General features: G+C 35.8%; 1 protein-coding gene across 1 annotated transcript; it reads left to right on the top strand.

The window, feature by feature from the left end:
- Window positions 1-907: 907 nt before the first annotated feature.
- LOC122142543 (gastrula zinc finger protein XlCGF49.1-like) lies at window positions 908-3,006 on the top strand. Its single transcript, XM_042753764.1, has 2 exons — window positions 908-967; window positions 2,169-3,006. Exons 1-2 carry the CDS (start codon window positions 913-915, stop codon window positions 2,903-2,905), a joined length of 792 nt encoding a protein of 263 aa, XP_042609698.1. The 5' UTR covers window positions 908-912; the 3' UTR covers window positions 2,906-3,006.
- Window positions 3,007-18,087: the final 15,081 nt, after the last annotated feature.

Raw genomic sequence — 18,087 nt, 5'->3', positions numbered from 1 at the left:
ACTATCCAAAACTAAAAAAACTATGCAATAATTGGAAAAAGCTTAACATTTCTCATTACGTACGAACGTGACTGAAATTACATATTAAACGTGTCACAAATAATGTGTTGAGAAATAAAAGGACTCTCACATTTAAATGAGGATAAAAAACACAACAGGCACGTGCCACGCTCGTAGTGTCAATGGTCCACTCGTCAATAGGGGGCAGTAATGCACCTATTATGTGTACGATCCGACGTAAACAGACGAACGTCACCACTAGCGTCATCAGTCAGCGTTGGGTCTCCTGAGGTAAGATAATCAGTTCACTGTGCTTCATATATATTGCTTGCAAAATTTTAAAAACACAGTTTGTTAAAGCAGCATTATACCGAGTCAATCTGTATCGTTTTTATCTGGGTTCAGCGATATTTGTGCGTCTTTTCTGCCGTTCTGCTGACTGACTGAAATAAACATTTAAAGCTAGCAGACAACAACAATGTGCTAAAATCATTTAAGACCTGTGATTTTGTGTGTGTTTTTATGTTCGTGCATTTAATTATTTTGATTATTTTGAGCAGTAATGGTATTGTTTTTGAATGTCACTTGATCAAAAGTCAAAGTGATTTTTTTTTTTTTTTACGGAATCACAATCTTTTGAATTTTTTTATTTATTTATTTTTTTTTATATTTATTTTTTATTTTGCCTGTGAGTGTATGCTTTTTTAACATGATCTATTTTTACATGAAGAGGCTTGACTGTAACACTCAATTTGATGATGAATGCATTGAATTGATAACTGGTTTATTTTTTTGCAGCAATTCACCTACGGTTCAACGTTTTCAAAGCGGTTTATACCCAATAAATGCTGGAATGTTACCATTAGCCTAAAAGTGAAGAAAGATTAAGTTTGTGAGAGAGAAATTGAAAACATGAATGATCCAGAGCCCTGCAGAATAAAACAGGAAGATATTGAACAACAAATAGGTTGGTGTTTGTTCTTAATTATTTAAAAACGTTATAATACATAAAGTTGCCCAAAAAAAGAAACAAAATTAAAAAATGTGATGTTTTTTAAAAATGTTCCACAATCAATTATCAAGCAAGTACATAAGCAATAAATGTGTTCAAAACTGTCTTGTTACCTTTGCCAGATATTTTACCACAACAGTAAGGTTGTACACTGCAAAAAATAAAAATAAAATAAAAATAAAAAATCTTACTGAGTACTTTTGTCTTGTTTTCTATAAATATCTAAAAATTGTTTGAATCAGGATGCACTTACTTGACAAGTAAAATGACTTAAGATGCAATGTCTTGTTTCCTGAAAAAAAAAAATTATCCAAATTGTTTTTTGTTTTTACTTAAAACAAGCAAAAATATCTGCCAGTGGGGTAAGAAAAATAATATTGTTTAGACTTAGAATAAAGATTGTTTTTCTTGCCCCATTGGCAGATGTTTTTGCCTGTTTTAAGCAAAAACTAATAATTTTTTTTTTTTTTTCAGGAAACAAGACATTAGCCTAGTTTCACAGACAGGGATTAGACAGGCAGGATTAGGCCATAGTTCAATTAGGACATTAAAGTAATTTTTATTAAACATGCCTTAGAAAAAAAAAATACTGTTGTGCATCTTGAGACAAAACAAAGGTCACTTCTTTCAGCTGAAACAGTTCAGACTTACATTTTTTTGTCTGGGACTAGGCTTAAGCCTTGTCTGTGAAACCAGGGGGGATAGTGTTTTGAGTCATTTTACTTGTCAAGTAAATGCAAAGTCAATGATTGATTGATTTTTTGTTAATTAAAAAAAAATAATAACAATAACTGCAGCTTTTAAGCAAATAATATCCAAGGTAACTTTTCATGAATTGGGCACAAAATGGAGCTCAATTTTCTTACCAAATATTATCTGAACCATTTTATATTTATTTATTTTACCAAAATTTTAAACATTTTGCATCCCTGACTTAAAATATAGTTAATGAAATGTATAATAGTAGTTCTCGTTACAGAATTTTCAATTTGTGCAGTCTGTAATGTTTAAAAATAATAATTCAGTAATTCAAATGAACGCATCAGAATGTTCATATTTCTCTCTTTGATTTTTAATTAAATTAAATGTATTTATTTGAGTAATGTTTTAGTGATCTGAAACCTTTTTTTTTTTTTTTTTTTTACTTACATTTTAGACCTGATGGAAGAGACCAAGGAGATTGAAGAACATCAGGTCAAAACTGAAGAGATATCCTGGAGTTCCTCATTGAAAAACGACAATATATGTTTCACTTGCTTTCACTGTGGAAAGAGTTTCTCATGCAAGCGAAATCTTGAGCTTGAGATAATATTTCATTTTGGAGGGAAGCCATATGCATGTGATGAGTGCGAGAAGATTTTTACAATTAAAGGAAACCTTATTGAACACATTAGAATTCACACTGCAGAGAAGCCACACACACGTGATCAATGTGGGAAGAGTTCCCCACAAAAACAAAACCTGGATGAGCATGAGAAAATCCACACACTGGAAAGGCCGTACGAATGTGATCAATGTGGGATGAGTTTCCCATATAAAAGAAACCTTGACAAACACATGAGGATCCACACTGGAGAAAAGCCGCACAAATGTGATCAATGTGGGAAGAGTTTTGCACAAAAAGGAAACCTTAAAGTACACATGAAAATCCACACTGGAGAGAAACCATATGCATGCGATCAGTGTGGGAAGAGTTTCACACATAAAGGAAACCTTAGCGTACACAAGAACATCCACACTGGAGAGAAACCATATGCATGTGATCAATGTGGGAAGTGTTTCATACAAGTGCCTTTTAATGATCACATGAAAATCCACACTGGAGAGAAGCCATATGCATGTGATCATGCGGGAAGAGTTTTGCACAAAAAAGAAACCTTCACGAACACATGAAAGTCCACACTGGGGAGAGGCCGTTCACATGTGATCAGTGTGGGAAGAGATTCACACATAAAGGTAACCTTAATGAACACATAAAAATCCACACTGGAGAGAAGCCATATACATGTGATCAGTGCGGGAAATGTTTCATACATAAAACAAACCTTAACGAACACATGACAATTCACACAGGAGAGAAACCGCACACGTGTGCTCAATGTGGGAAGAGTTACACACAAAAAGGAGGCCTTAGAGAACATATGAAAATCCACAGTGGAGAAAAGCCACACACATGTGATCAATGTGGGAAGAGTTTCAGAAAATCAGGCGTTTTTAAAGTACATCTGCTTACTCATTCTAGAGAAAGGCTATATAGCTGTGATCAGTGCGGTAAAAGGTTTTTTAGGGCAGATTTCCTGAAGGATCACATGAAAGTTCATACAAAGGAGAAGCCTTATGTATGTTCTTTGTGTGGAAAGAGTTTTAGTCAGATGGGTACTTTAAAATTACACCAGAAAAGACACAGCGGTGTGAAGGATCATGTCTGCTCTGAATGTGGTAAGGCTTTTTTTACAGATGGTGCACTGAAAGTGCACAGGACAGTTCACACTAGAGAAACCCCTTACAAGTGTTCACACTGTGACAAGAGCTTCAAACGCTCAGAATATCTGAGGATACATGAGAGGATCCACACTGGAGAGAAGCCGTATCGCTGCCATTCATGTGGGAAGAGTTTCACTCATCTTCCCTAACCAACCATAAATAAAAAAAAAAAACACATGTCTGAGATTATAGAGTGATTACAGAGTAGTAGATCGAGTTCTGATCTGTAAGACTGCATAAAACAAGTACAGGTGCTTCTCAATAAATTAGAATGCCGTGGAAAAGTTCATTTATTTCAGTAATTCAGCTCAAATTGTGAAACTTATGTATTAAATAAATTCAATGCACACAGACCGAAGTAGTTTAAGTCTTTGGTTATTTTAATTGTGATGATTTTGGCTCACATTTAACACAAACCCACCAATTCACTATCTCAACAAATTAGAATACTTCACAAGACCAATAAAAAAACATTTTTAGTGAATTGTTGGCCTTCTGGAAAGTATGTTCATTTACTGTACATGTACTCAATACTTGGTAGGGGCTCCTTTTGCTTTAATTACTGCCTCAATTCGGCGTGGGCATGGAGGAGATCAGTTTGTGGCACTGCTGAGGTGGTATGGAAGCCTAGGTTTCTTTGACAGTGGCCTTCAGCTCATCTGCATTGGGTCTGTTGTTTCTCATTTTTCCTCCTCACAACAACACATAAAATATCCCCTCTGTTCATCACTTCTGAGGAGTTTGCTGGCCAGTCAAGCACACCAACACCATGGTCATTTAACCAACTTTTGGTGCTTTTGGCAGTGTGGGCAGGTACCAAATCCTGCTGGAAAATGAAATCAGCATCTTCAAAAAGCTGGTCAGCAGAAGGAAGCATGAAGTGCTTCACAAATCTTGGTAAACGGGTGCAGTGTCTTTGGTTTTCAAAAAACACAATGGGCCAACACCAGCAGATGACACTGCACCCCAAATCATCACAGACTGTGGAAACTTAACACTGGACTTCAAGCAACTTGAGCTATGAGCTTCTCCATCCTTCCTCCAGACTCTAGGACCTTGGTTTCCAAATGAAATACAAAACTTGCTCTCATCTGAAAAGAGGACTTTGGACCACTGGGCAACAGTCCAGTTCTTCTTCTCCTTAGCCCAGGTAAGATGCCTCAGGAGTGGCTTAACAAGAGGAATATGACAACTGTAGCCAAATTCCTTGACACGTCTGTGTGTGGTGGCTCTTGATGCCTTGACCCCAGCCTTAGTCCATTCCTTGTGAAGTTCACTCAAATTCTTGAATCGATTTTGCTTGACAATCCTCATAAGGCTGCGTTTCCCTCGGTTGGTTGTGCATCTTTTTGTTCCACACTTTTTCCTTCCACTCAACTTTCTGTTAACATGCTTGGATACAGCACTCTGTGAACAGCCAGCTTCTTTGGCAATGAATGTTTGTGGCTTTCCCTCCTTGTGAAGGGTGTCAATGATTGTCTTCTGGACAACTGTCAGATCAGTAGTCTTCCCCATGATTGTTTGTAGTCTAGTGAACCAAACTGAGAGACCATTCTGAAGGCTCAGGAAACCTTTGCAGGTGTTTTGATTAGCTGATTGGCATGTCACCATATTCTAATTTGTTGCGATTGTGAATTGGTGGGTTTTTGTTAAATGTGAACCAAAATCATCACAATTGAAAGAACCAAAGACTTAAACTACATCAGTCTGTGTGCATTGAATTTATTTAATACATGAGTTTCAGAACTTTTCCACGACATTCTAATTTATTGAGAAGCACCTGTATATTGATAATTGATTAATCAAAGATTATTAGAACAAATAATGAAATGATTGTTATTATTTCAGAAGAATATTTTTTTATTAATCATTTTATCATTATTCAAAACCTTTTTTTCCCCCAAGGCCATATAACACCTGAACAACACATAACACCTCAGTACTGTACATCTGTAAATAACTTATCAAACATTCACTGTAAATAGCACATATGCACATTCACAGTTATGTCAATGGATATTTTTCCTTTCTCCTGTATATTTTTTATTACTATTGTTATTTAGAATTTATTGTCTATTCTCTCTAACGTTAGTGTTTTTTTTTTTTTTAATTACTTAATTTTATGTATCTTCTGCATTATGTTTGTACTTTCTGTACTGGAAGCTCCTAACACCAAGACAAATTGCTTTTGTGTGTAAACACAATTGGCAATAAAGCTCTTTCTGATTCTGATTAATTTGTCTTTCTGTGTTTTTAAAATTTATATCACTAATTTATTAAATAAAGCAAACTTTACAGCAAATCAAGGATTTGTTGATCTGGGTTTTATTTTTAAATCGAGTTTAAAAATTCATTTTAAACATAGATAAACAAACCGGGGATAAGAATTCTAACCTGCAATAAAATCTTCAGCAACAATTAATTTTCTCCGCCAAAATGAATACACCATGTAATTAAATAGCAACAATGTTAATATGCCTTATCCTAAACGGTCTCTGACATAAGTTGTTTTGTCGAGAAAGAAAATAAACTTATGAAATGCCAGCCGTCTTTATAAACTGCTATGTAGAGAGACCATTGATCAAACATCTAGGGCCTGTACCATGAAGCCGGATTAGCAGGCTAACTTCACTCTCCTGTTTGACGCTGAGACATCCTCCAGGCTGCTTCAGAAGTGGGACACGTTCTTCAGGCCAAATGTCATTAAAGATGCCAAGCAACTTACTTCAACAGCAGAGCTGAGTCAGTTGTTGCTCTCAGCAGAATGTCCTGATACATCTCCTTCCACCGTCACCAGGAGGACTGAAGTCTCCAAAAATCAGTGCATGTGATGCTGCTGAAAGACTTGTAATCTTTCATAAGGTATTGACATTTTGATATTTTGTTTTGGGATGCTCAAACATGGAGATTAAAATCAAGTCTTCCTATGCACTCTCATATTTTACTAGCAACTGAGTTGCTTGAACAATCACTTTTATAATGTTGTTTTCTCTGTGACTGGACATTATGTTTGTGTCTAATATTCAATGTTCTTTTTTAACTTTAGTCATGTTCAATTTATCCTATGATAGTGCACTTGTGAACTTTTACACATTCCTGCAGACAACATTGTATAACATTGATGTAGGTAAAATGAAGGAGTCTCCCAGGGTTAGAGATTTGAGAGCCAGACTGCTCAACCAGACAGTAACCTTAACTTTGCTCAGCAAGGTTGTAGGCATCAGTTCCAAACATATGCAGGTTTTCGTAAGCACCTTAATAGTGTTCATAGCAGCATTCAGCTGATTACTTCAACTGTTGGATGTTCCTCAAGTGAGCCAGTTGCAAGCTCATCTCAAGTAGATGCTTTGGAGGACCTTATGAATCCCCAGCATCTATCTCCTTGTTCCAGTGCTTCATCTGATAACAATGATACAAAAAATACAAAAAAATAAACTAAAGAATTGTAATAATCTAATGTGGCCAAAAAACAAGCAAGTGGGATTCCAAACAGTTTGGTGTCCTCAATTGTGGGAGATTTAGAGGAGCTAACAGATGAGCTTCACTCGCAAGCAAAGCATAACATACTTTCTGCTTTGCCTACAAATGACCCCTACAAAACTGTAATAAATGAATCTTTTGAAAAATTAGAAAACCCATTCACAAACCTGAATACAGAATGGAAACGGAATAAATACTTTAAAGAAAAATGGGGAGTTGTAGAGCCCGTTGAGATAACACTAGGTGTGCGGTACGACAACAAATTGAATAAGAAATCTGGTACTTATGACCAAGTACCAGTGAATGATATTTTTATATATGTGCCAATTTTAGAAACATTGAAATTCATGTGCAGAAATCCAGACATTTGTGATCTAAGGATAGATTGTAGATCAGAGCCTGACACTTTTACAGATTTAAGCAATGGAAGTTATTTTAAATCCTACCCTTTATTTACAACAAAGAGACATGCATTACAAATTCACATATACTATGATGATTTTGAAACAGCTAAACCCCCTGGCTCTTTATGGCTTGGGTCTTTATTTTACTTTAAGAAACTTGCCCCCAAAATTTAACTCGGTTCTGATGAACATTCATTTGTTAGCACTTTTTTTTTTACACACAAGATGTAAGCAAGTATGGTTTTGATGTTATACTGGAACCGCTGATAAATGATATAAAGATAATTGAAAGCCAAGGATTAAGTCTTCCATTCTCAGATGAGCAGATATATGGCACCATCGCACAAATCACTGGTGATAATCTAGGGATGCATTCAATTCTTGGTTTTAATGAATCATTTAGTAGCCATCATTCTGTCCCCTTTTGTTTAATTGAAAAGAATGATTCTCAGACAGTATACAGTGAGGAGGATCCTAAGGTGGTCCTTCGTGGACAAGAAATCTTTGAAATACATTGCAAGTCTCTCCAGGAAAACCCACAGTTGAGGTCACTGTATGGTTTGAAAAAAAAATTCCACAATTAAAACACTGAAGTACTTTCATGTTAGCAATAACTACTCATTCGATATAATGCATGACCTTCTTGAGGGCGTGGCTCAATATGAAATCAAATTGCTTTTTGGACATCTCAAACAAAACTTTATATCTGAAGAGGATTTACTTTCAAGGATTTATTCTTTTGATTATGGATTTTTAGAATGTAAAAATCATCCCACAGAGGTTATTTTGGATAGTGCTGGTAATAGCATTGGTTTAAATTCCATTCAGACATTATGTAATGTGAAAAATCTCCCACTTTTGTTAGGAGACATTGTTCCTCTAGGACACAAACACTGGAGTTTGTTGTTTGTTACTTCAAATAATGAACATTGTGTTTTCACCTTGTCTCACTTCAGGCTTGACAGTGTATTTGAAGCACTTGATTGCTGACCACCACAAACTATTTAAGTACTTGTATCCACATAAAAATTGATTCCCAAAAATCATTACATGATATATTTACCCCTCTTCTATAAGGAAAAATTGGCCCCTTATTAGATATGTGGTCAATGAGGTTCGAAGCCAAACATAAGATGTTCAAAGATTTTTTTAAGAATTTCAAAAACATAAAATTATTAGCTAAAAAGCATCAGATGGCCATTGAAAAACCTTCACCCCTGGCCATTGGGAAACCTTCACCCTCAAACATAATGAGTTTGGGCCAATTAAATAATTTTCCATAGGGGATGAGAATGTGGTCAGCATTCAAATGCTTGAAATGTTCCTATTAAAAGATGTTTTCTCATCCAGTTTGGGTTAAAGTTGATGGTGTAGAATATAGAGCTGGACTTGTGGTGTGCAGTGCAATAGAAAGTGAAATGCCAGTCTTCTGCCAAATAAGTGATGTACTTTTTGGTTGACAATCACATTTATCTGTTGGTAAACAAACTATTCAAAGAGAATTTTGATGAGCATCTTCATGCATTCAGAGTACTATGAAGTGAGGAAAGGTGTATTATAAAAAATGTCAGAAATTACATTTTATAAGCCATTTGATATTCAAAGTTCATACAGTGTTGCGGATGAAAGTTTGTATATCATACCTTCTTTTGTAATGTTTTAATTCTACTTCAAATTGTACTACAAGTGAGAATTTAAAATAAACAAGTTAATGGAAATTATTTTGTGTGCTGTAGTTTATTTTACATTTTGTAGATCTTCTGAGAACGTACAGATTAAAACTAATTCTAACCACCTAAAACATGAAACTCTGAACAGTGTTGTTTTTCTGTATCCCTTTTAGTGTTATTTTAACTATTTTTTTGAAGTCAAATTAGGAACTCTGGCATAGTGTTAAATATTTAACTACTTTGAAAGTGTTAATTTAACTCCGGAGAGTGTGGAGCTATATAAACTCTGTGAGAGTCAATTTAACACTGGACTTTTTGCTGTGTAGGTGCACTATGTCATTTAAATATCCTCGCCTGTAAATTTAAAGTTAATCCCTAATTGAGATTTAAATCTGATTTCTGAGATATGTGTTGACACATCAGAAGGCGTTAGATCCATTTGCAGCTTTTATTGAGAATAGTCAGTTTGGAAGCAATGTGTGAGGTCAGTAACACGATCACGAACACCGGTGTGCCCGCGAGAATAAGCTTTTGAAGCTCGGCACTCTTCTGAGAAGGAGCAGGGTTGCCAGGTTCTCGCAACAAAACCCTCCAGCGGACGTGAAAAGCAACCCGTGGCAGCAGTGTTAAAGTAGCCCAATTATGCGGGAAAACCTCGGACATGGCAACACTGGAAGGGAGGCGGGAGCACCAGCTCATTCTCATTTAAAGGGGACATACACTTAAACAGAGCATTTTGGCTCACACCCTAAAAGTGGTAATTTTAACAAGCTATAAAAAATTATCTGTGGAGTATTTTGAGAAAAAAAAATCACATACACACTCTGGGGACATCAGAGAACAATTTAAAATATTGTATCAATGCATTCTATGGCACCTTTAAATTTTTGATTTTACAGACAAAAATTGTAAATTACATGAAGACTACCTATCATTAATTGACGTGCCCATAATAATACATATGATATCATGACTTCACAGCATCGTCAATCTAACATCATTACTGTACTGTACGGTTTGTTGGGGAAATATTCAAAACAGGAGGAAAAGAAAATACAGCAAAAGTGCATTTTGAGTGCGCGCTAACTGAGTTTCAATCAGGGCCACTTTCGTCAAGTATATTTATGACAATTATATTGCATAAAGTTAGTGTTGGCGGTATGGTTATGTTCTGGGCAACACTCCACACGCGGGGAAAAGGAGAGGAGAAGTTTGAACCTCCAGTTCAGTTTCCCAGTGTATAAGATACTCCTCATTTTGGCACTTTTGGCACTCCATAGTCCGCTCACCCTCAGCCGCGATGCAGGAGGCGGAGCTCCTCTCCGCGCTCACCCTGTCTGTGTCCTTCTCCCTCGTGGCAGGCGGTTGTTGCCGGCTCACACACCTGGTCTGACATCACGGCTTCTGGCTTCTGGCTCCGCGGCGATCCTCAGCTCTGTCACTCTGTGCAGCAATGGCTTGTCGGTCGCGGCGGGCTCTGGCTCTCCTTCAGCGGCGGGCTCGGGCATGCGCTCCGCACATCGGGGAGATGGTGGGCTGGGCTATGATATTAAGGTTTTATCATGATAGACACAGATTTAATTGCAGTGACACACAACATGCCTTTATGTTAAAATTAAATAAAACCACTTCTCATAAAGAACAAAAACATGGTGTTTTTTAATTTTGGGTTTTATCGAGGATTTTGGATTTTTAAGCTGTTAAAATGTCAGCACCATCTAGTGACACTGGCAGCTTCAGTTTTCTTCAATGGAAGAGAGTGAAAGACACATCATCCATGTTTTTTTTTTTTTTTTTTAACAGTCTGCTTTTCCATCTTAAATCATATGCTAAAGGTTCAATTTTACTGGAACCACATTCTGCAAATCTCCTATTCTCTTACTATTAGGGAAACAGCAGGTGACCGCTGAAAGTGTTGTAATTATTCCCGTTATCATATATACTCCTGCCAGACCAAAGTCTCACATAGACGACATCTCCAACTTCCAGGATCAACACCACTGCTTTTGAGGAGTTTACATCGTACTGATCTTGACGAGCATGGGCTATAACCACCTTCTGTCCATTCTTCACAATGGAGTCAGTTGATGGTTTTGAATGACCACTATGACCATAGACAGAGAATTTGAACATGTACCGTACGCTCCTTTCAGTGGGGCTGTGAAAATACCTAAAGCAAATAACAATAGGTAAGCTGTTTCCTGTATGATTGCTGAGTAGTCGTAGTTGTAGTCGTTTCCTATATTTGTGAAGACGTTCCTGAAGGTTACTGTGATTTCAGTGGTAAAAGGACCAATATCTGCAATATTTCCTGATTCTACCAGTGAAGCTGAAAATGCTATGAAAAGACAAGCAATGTAGTGATATATTACACTGAGGATGTACACACTGAATTTAACCTCATTCGAACACACTGTTTCACCTCCATTTTCCTTTCTCAACTCCTCCACTTGACTCTAAGATTTGACATTTCTGTGAAGGAATAAAGATTGTGTTAAATGATGCTTATTATGCTTATTGTAATAGGTAACACAAAATGCACTATTTTACACACTGTTTTTAACTGCCAGACTGCATTAGTGAAGCTGAAAATGCTATCTCTCTGTCTGTTATTGAAAATCAAAAGCAATATTGTGATATACTATTACTGTATTACACCGATAATGCATTCACATCATTCAAACACTGCATCACCTCTATTTTCCCTTTTCAACTCCTCCACTTGACTCTGAGTACACTGTAAAACCCGACAAGTAACTTAACTCAAACTGTTTGAGTAAACAGATTGCCTTTACTTAAACTATGTAAGTTTTAAAACTTTGCAATTGAGTAATTAAGTGATTAACTAAGTGCTGATTGAGCTTTAGTGATGAACAGCTGCTGTTAACAAACAGAATTACTGAAGAAAAGAGAAACACAAGAACTACAACTAACTTCAGACACAGCCTTAGATGAAATCAACTGAAATAAAATATATTAAATCTCTCAAGATCTGATTAAACAACCCCACAAACAGCATCACCAGCTCCACTTATTAATAACCAGACTGACTTTATTTCTGTCAGACGTCTACAGAAGATCTTATTGAGAATTAACTAAGATTTAGATGTTGATTTGTTTTCATTTGAAGTAACCATGTTAGAGATCAGTGTTTGCTTTAGTTGGGCTCTTGACCCTTGACTTCTGTTTTAGTTTATTTTTTCTCTGGTTGTTGTAACCATGTGTTTCTGAAACATGTTATAACTCAAAAACCCAGATAAAATAGTATCAGGTATTGGTTGTTATACAGCATATTGGTGATGGTAATTATCAGCTATAGAGTTGTTCAGAGTCCAAAATCTACCTAAATAGGTATTGTAGATAGAGTTGTGACGTTGGCGAACGAACCCATTCTTTTGAACGGCTCATAAACATGAACGATGGGAGTCGTTCTTTTTTCCTATGCGTGTTTCACACAGATGCACACAAATGAGCTCCAAACAAAATCTGACTTTAAAATATTAAGGGTCAAGAGCCCAACTAAAGCAAACACTGACCACTAAAATAGTGATTTTCGTCTTTGTTGATTCTGCTTGTTAACATCAGGTTTCGTCAATAATGGTCAATCATCACTCAATTAATCACTTAATTATCTCATTAACTTTAACTCTGATTCAGTGTTAATTTAACACTCCTATTTTAACACTTTCACACTCTTGAGTGTGGTCTCACATGTACTCCCAGCAGAGTTAATTTTCACTCTGGATTTCTTTGCTGTGTACACTGTAAAACCTGACAACTTAACTCAAACCGTTTGAGTAAACAGATATCCTTAAAAACCTGAAAAGTTAGTTTTACTCAAACCGTTTGAGGAAACCTATTGCCTTAAACCATTTAAGTTTTAAAACTAACAGTTATGAGTACTTTGAACTTAATTCAGTTGACATCAGAAAAAGAAGCTATACATTGCAGTTAAGTAATTAAGTGATTAATTGAGTGATAATTGTGAATTAGTGATGAACAGCTGCTGTTAACAAACAGAATTGCTGAAGAAAAGAGAAACACAAGAACTACAACTGACTTCAGACACAGCCTTAGATAAAAAATCAACTGAAATAAAAGACATTAAATCTCTCAAGATCTGATTAAGCAACCCCACAAACAGCATCACCTATAAATAACTAGACTGACTTTATTTCTGTCAGACGTCTACAGAAGATCTTATTGAGAATTAACCAAGGTTTAGATGTTGATTTATTGTTTCATTTAAAGTAACCATGTTAGAGATCAAGTGTTTGCTTTAGTTGAGCTCTTGACCCTTGACTTCTGTTTTAGTTTTTTCTTTGGTTGTTATAACCATATGTGTTTAGGTTTTGGATTAACAATCCTGTGAAACTACAACATGCAAGCAAGTGTTGCTCTAATAGATATAGCAAGTGAATTTTAAATCTGTGTAATGCATATAAAAATTTGAAGCTCTTGTATTACTTAAAGACATCAATAATCTGCATATGAATCTCAACAATGGTGATAATCAACAAATGTTTCATGCTGCAGTGCATGCTGGGTAACACCATAGTAAAAACTCCCATCATGCACTGCAGCATGAATAATTATTGTCACCACTGTTGAGGATCGTATAATAAGTGTTCATGTCTAAAAGCCTGAGCCAATAGAGATCTTTCTCTTTTTTTCCAATATTGAAGCGTGGTGGCTTTTATTTAATGAAACTTTTTTTTGCAGTTCAGTAAAAGCAATGTCAGTCAATAAACCAAAGAGATACCGCATCAGGATATTCACTTATCATGAGTTATAAGCAGAAATTGTAAGTGAATCTGCTACTTCAAGTTTTTGAGTCAACAATGCACAAATGTTTGCTCTGAAACAATATCTCAGTCACTTAGAAACAAATTACTCAGAACTATTAAAAGAGTCAAGAGACTAAGTAAAGCAAACCTTGACCACAATTACAGTGGCATCGTGTGTGTGTGTGTGTGTGTGTGTGTGTGTGTGTGTTTTCAGTTGATTCCATCCAAGGCTGTGGCTAAAGTCAGATGTAGTTCTTGTGTTTCTTTTTTCTTCTGTTAAGTTGATTGTTAACCGCAGCTGTTCATCACTAATGTGCAATCATCATTTAATTAGTCACTTAATTATCTCATTAACTTTAACTCTTTGAGGACTTGGAATTTGACTCCATACTCATTTGTGACTTGAAAGGAATGACTTGGTTCCTCCTCTGCTGAAATCAGCTGCTGAGTACATGGGTGGATTAAACATATGGCGGGACTTTTACTTTCTGACCCCTGTACTTTATACCGCTGCTCAAATTAACCCAACTGCTGGGTTGGTCCCTTTTTAACCCAGCACTGGGTTATATTTAACCCAGCATTTTTTAGAGTGTATAAGAACTTTCTCCAAATATTCAGTGTTGGTACAGGGAACATAAAAAATTTCCACTTTTCTTGACGTTAGAGGAACGTTTTTAAAAGGTATGATGTTCCTCAAACGTTCTGTCAACTTAATTTTGATATAAAACTCAACATTCTAGGAACATTGATTTGTAACATTCCAAGAACATAAAAATATCCAGTTTCCTTAATGTTATTAGAATGTTATTTAAAGGTTAGTAAGATGTTTCTGAAACATTCTTTCAATCATTCAAACACCTGCTGTGAACAAGCACTGAAAGAAAGAGAAATAAGAACACAAACTATAACTTTCTTCAGCCACATGCTTAGATGAACTGAAGATAAAATACATTCAATCTGTCAAGATCTGATTAAACAACTCCACAAACAGCATTACACGCTTCAGTTATTACTACCCAGATTGACTTTATTTCTGTCACACATCTACAGAAGTTCTTATTGAGAATTCACAGAGGTTTAGATGTCGATGTCTTATTGAAAATGTTTTGTTTGAGATCAGGGTTTGCTTCAATTGGGCTCTTGACCCTTTACTTTTGTTGTGTTGCTTCTTTTGCAGCAGTTCCAGTTGTTTTCAGAAAACATTTATGCATTGATTAAACCAGATCAACTTGTCTGTTTTAATAATGTCCAAATGACTTCATCAAAGCGGTTTAAGTAACTCAAATGACAGAAAAATAAACAATTTGAACTACTATTGCTGTTCATATCTTGATTTTTAAAAGAATATAAATATTGCCCTTGTTAATTTTTAGTTTGAAACATGTTTATACACTCACAGACATCAACATTTGGCATATGAAACACAACAATGGTGACATGCTTCATGCCAGCATACAAAACATTTCATGGCTCCCAGCATGCATTGCTGCATTTTTTTTCTTTTTTTTTCTTTTTTTGATTGTCACCATTGTTGAGGATTGTATGACAACAATACAAAATACAGCATGTTAGTGTATTAATGCTACTATAATCACAGAATTACTGCTGTATAAACACAATATTTTATTGTATTAAAATAACAGTACACTTTCTGTATATTACTTGCTGTAAATTCACAGTATCACCAAAAATAATCGTTCACTCAATAGATCATTCAACAAACAACATGATTCATCACTCAACAAATCACATGATTCATCAAGTGACCATTTCTTCATATTACACAAAATACACCAGCAGGTGGCGAAAAAGAGTGTCTTATGTGTTGTCTTAAGGCAACGAACGTATTCACTTGTTACAAAAACTGATTTAGCTTCATTAAAATGAGTGCATAATCGCATTCAATAAATAAAGTCTAAAGTTGTTTCAGATGAACAAAGCACAAGGTTTTCTTGCATAATTAACATTTTAATTGTTTGGTCAGACAGTTCATATATTATATATTCACATTCATAAATCGGGGATTAAACGTGGAGTTATGTTCTGTATGCTAAATATGAAAACAAGCGTATGTGCACAGTACCTATAACTGCGCTTTGCTTTTTGCGAGATTTACAGATGGACGACTGACCCGGTTTACTCTCATTCATTTCGTTCACGAACGAGATAAGCTATGTACCAGTTCATTTCATTCAGGAACGAGATGTATCAATTCATTAAACTCGTTCACGAACGACATGTACCAGTTCAGTCATTTCATTCATGAACGAGATGTACCAAATCATTGAACTCATTCACGAACGATAAGATCTGTCGATTTCGTTCAGACTCATATGAAACTCGTTCAGTGAAGGGCATATTAGTTCACTACATTGAACAATTCACATGCTTAGTCACGTCACATCTCATACTCGAAGGCTATTGGCTCGAGGTTTAGTAACTCTTTGACAGGATGAAACAGTTCACAGAGCTACGGTTCACCGAGCTGCGCATGCGCTGCTAATAGCGCCGTGCTGCTGTGGATGGAGGAATTTCAGTGAACGAGAAATATGAGTCAATGGATTACATGAACGAGAACAATTCGTTCACCTAAAAGATTCGTTCATGAAGAACGATTCGTTCACGAACGACACATCACTAATTCACAGCAATTAGTTGCCAGTAGTTTCCTGTAAAATTACAATAAATGTTTAAAACTGTAGTTATACCAAAGTACATACTAATAAATTGTACTTAAGTATACAATTTTTTAACAGATTCATAATTTATGCTGCACCTGTGATTTTCACTTGCACGTGTCAAAAGATTATGCTGAAGGCAGTTGACATTATTTGCAGCTTTACTCACAAAATACAATTCCTGCTCATCAATAAGGTGAGAACCAGACCAGTTAACTCAAATACACAAATAAATTAACGAGGACCTATTATACTTTTACATGGTGTTTGAACTTTAATGTGTGTCCACAGTGTGTGTAAAGAAAAACCCTATAATCTGAGCCACTGAGGATGCAGTGGATTCTTTTCAATTGTGTGCCAAGAAATTAGCTAAATTTTTATGTTTGTGTGAACCATTGTACACTGGACTGCTTTGCAAATGTAGTGGGTTGTCTTCTGAGTTGTGTGTCGATAATAAAAGAGACCTTACACCATGATGTGGTTGTCATGTGGTTTACTTTCGGCTTCTCAGTTTCTGTATTAATGTATAACAGACACCATCAGATAGTAACAGGAGAATATTTGGTTTAGCCGTGCCTCTCATCGCAATGACATCCCGCGCAAGAGAGCGTTATAGCATACAATAACTATTATAGAAACAAATACAATAATAATGGGAAAAGAAAAATACAGGAAAAAGAAAACAAATACTATAATGACCCCATTTACATACCTGTATCAAAGTATAACAGACACCATCTGTGCCTGTCAATCATAGCATACTGTTACAATTTGCATTCATATAACGGGAAATACATTCAAAACTCTCATGGATCATTAAAGGTAAACAGATACAACTACACACAATCATAAACGTGTAACTCACAACACAGGTAAAACAGAGTTAAAAGTTCTACCCAAGTATGCATCGTCATATAACGAAACTCATCAGCATCCAGCACGTGTAGTAGTGGCCATTACACAAATTCATGTTTCAATTAACATACTCTTAGAACGTTTATACTTGGAGCACTAATCTCTTAATAAAGAAAAGTTAACAAAAAACAAAAAAACATTTTGTGCAGAAAATCCATAAACAGTAAGCAATTAACCATATTTGACCACTTTTTCAAGAAGCTGTTAAAAACATTCCTCTCATCGCAATGATATCTCGCGAAAGAGAGAGGGCTCCCAGAAATTACATCAGCTCTACCCTCACACTTACACACCACATAACTTACAAGAACAGTGATACCTGAACATTTTACATAGATTAACAATTTCATACAAAGAGAAAAGCAAAACCAATAACAAAGAAATACAAATTATAAATGTATAAAGAAATATAAAAATAACACAACAGTATTGTGCTTGTGATCACATGACCATTCATCATGGTTTTTCCTTATAAAGATTTCAAAATAAAAGCCTCTGGCATTAGTGCCATTAGTTAATAATAATAATTTCAATAAACTAGTGCAGGGGTGGTGAACACTGATCCTGGAGAGCCGCAGCGCTGCAGAGTTTTTCTTCAACCCTAATTAAAACTCACCTGCCTGTAGCTTTATAGTTACCCTTCAAACCTTGATTCGC

The sequence above is a fragment of the Cyprinus carpio genome, unplaced genomic scaffold (assembly GCF_018340385.1).
Source record: "Cyprinus carpio isolate SPL01 unplaced genomic scaffold, ASM1834038v1 S000000001, whole genome shotgun sequence".
NCBI lineage: Eukaryota > Metazoa > Chordata > Actinopteri > Cypriniformes > Cyprinidae > Cyprinus > Cyprinus carpio.
This window is presented reverse-complemented; position numbering and strand designations above follow the sequence as displayed.

What these genes read in the sequence shown, in the direction of transcription:
- LOC122142543 (XM_042753764.1), top strand. Translation starts at nt 913, where the DNA reads ATGAATGATCCAGAGCCCTGCAGAATAAAACAGGAAGATATTGAACAA. An exon ending in AGATATTGAACAACAAATAG is followed by an intron (nt 968 to 2,168) that starts GTTGGTGTTTGT and finishes CTTACATTTTAG; the next exon opens with ACCTGATGGAAGAGACCAAG.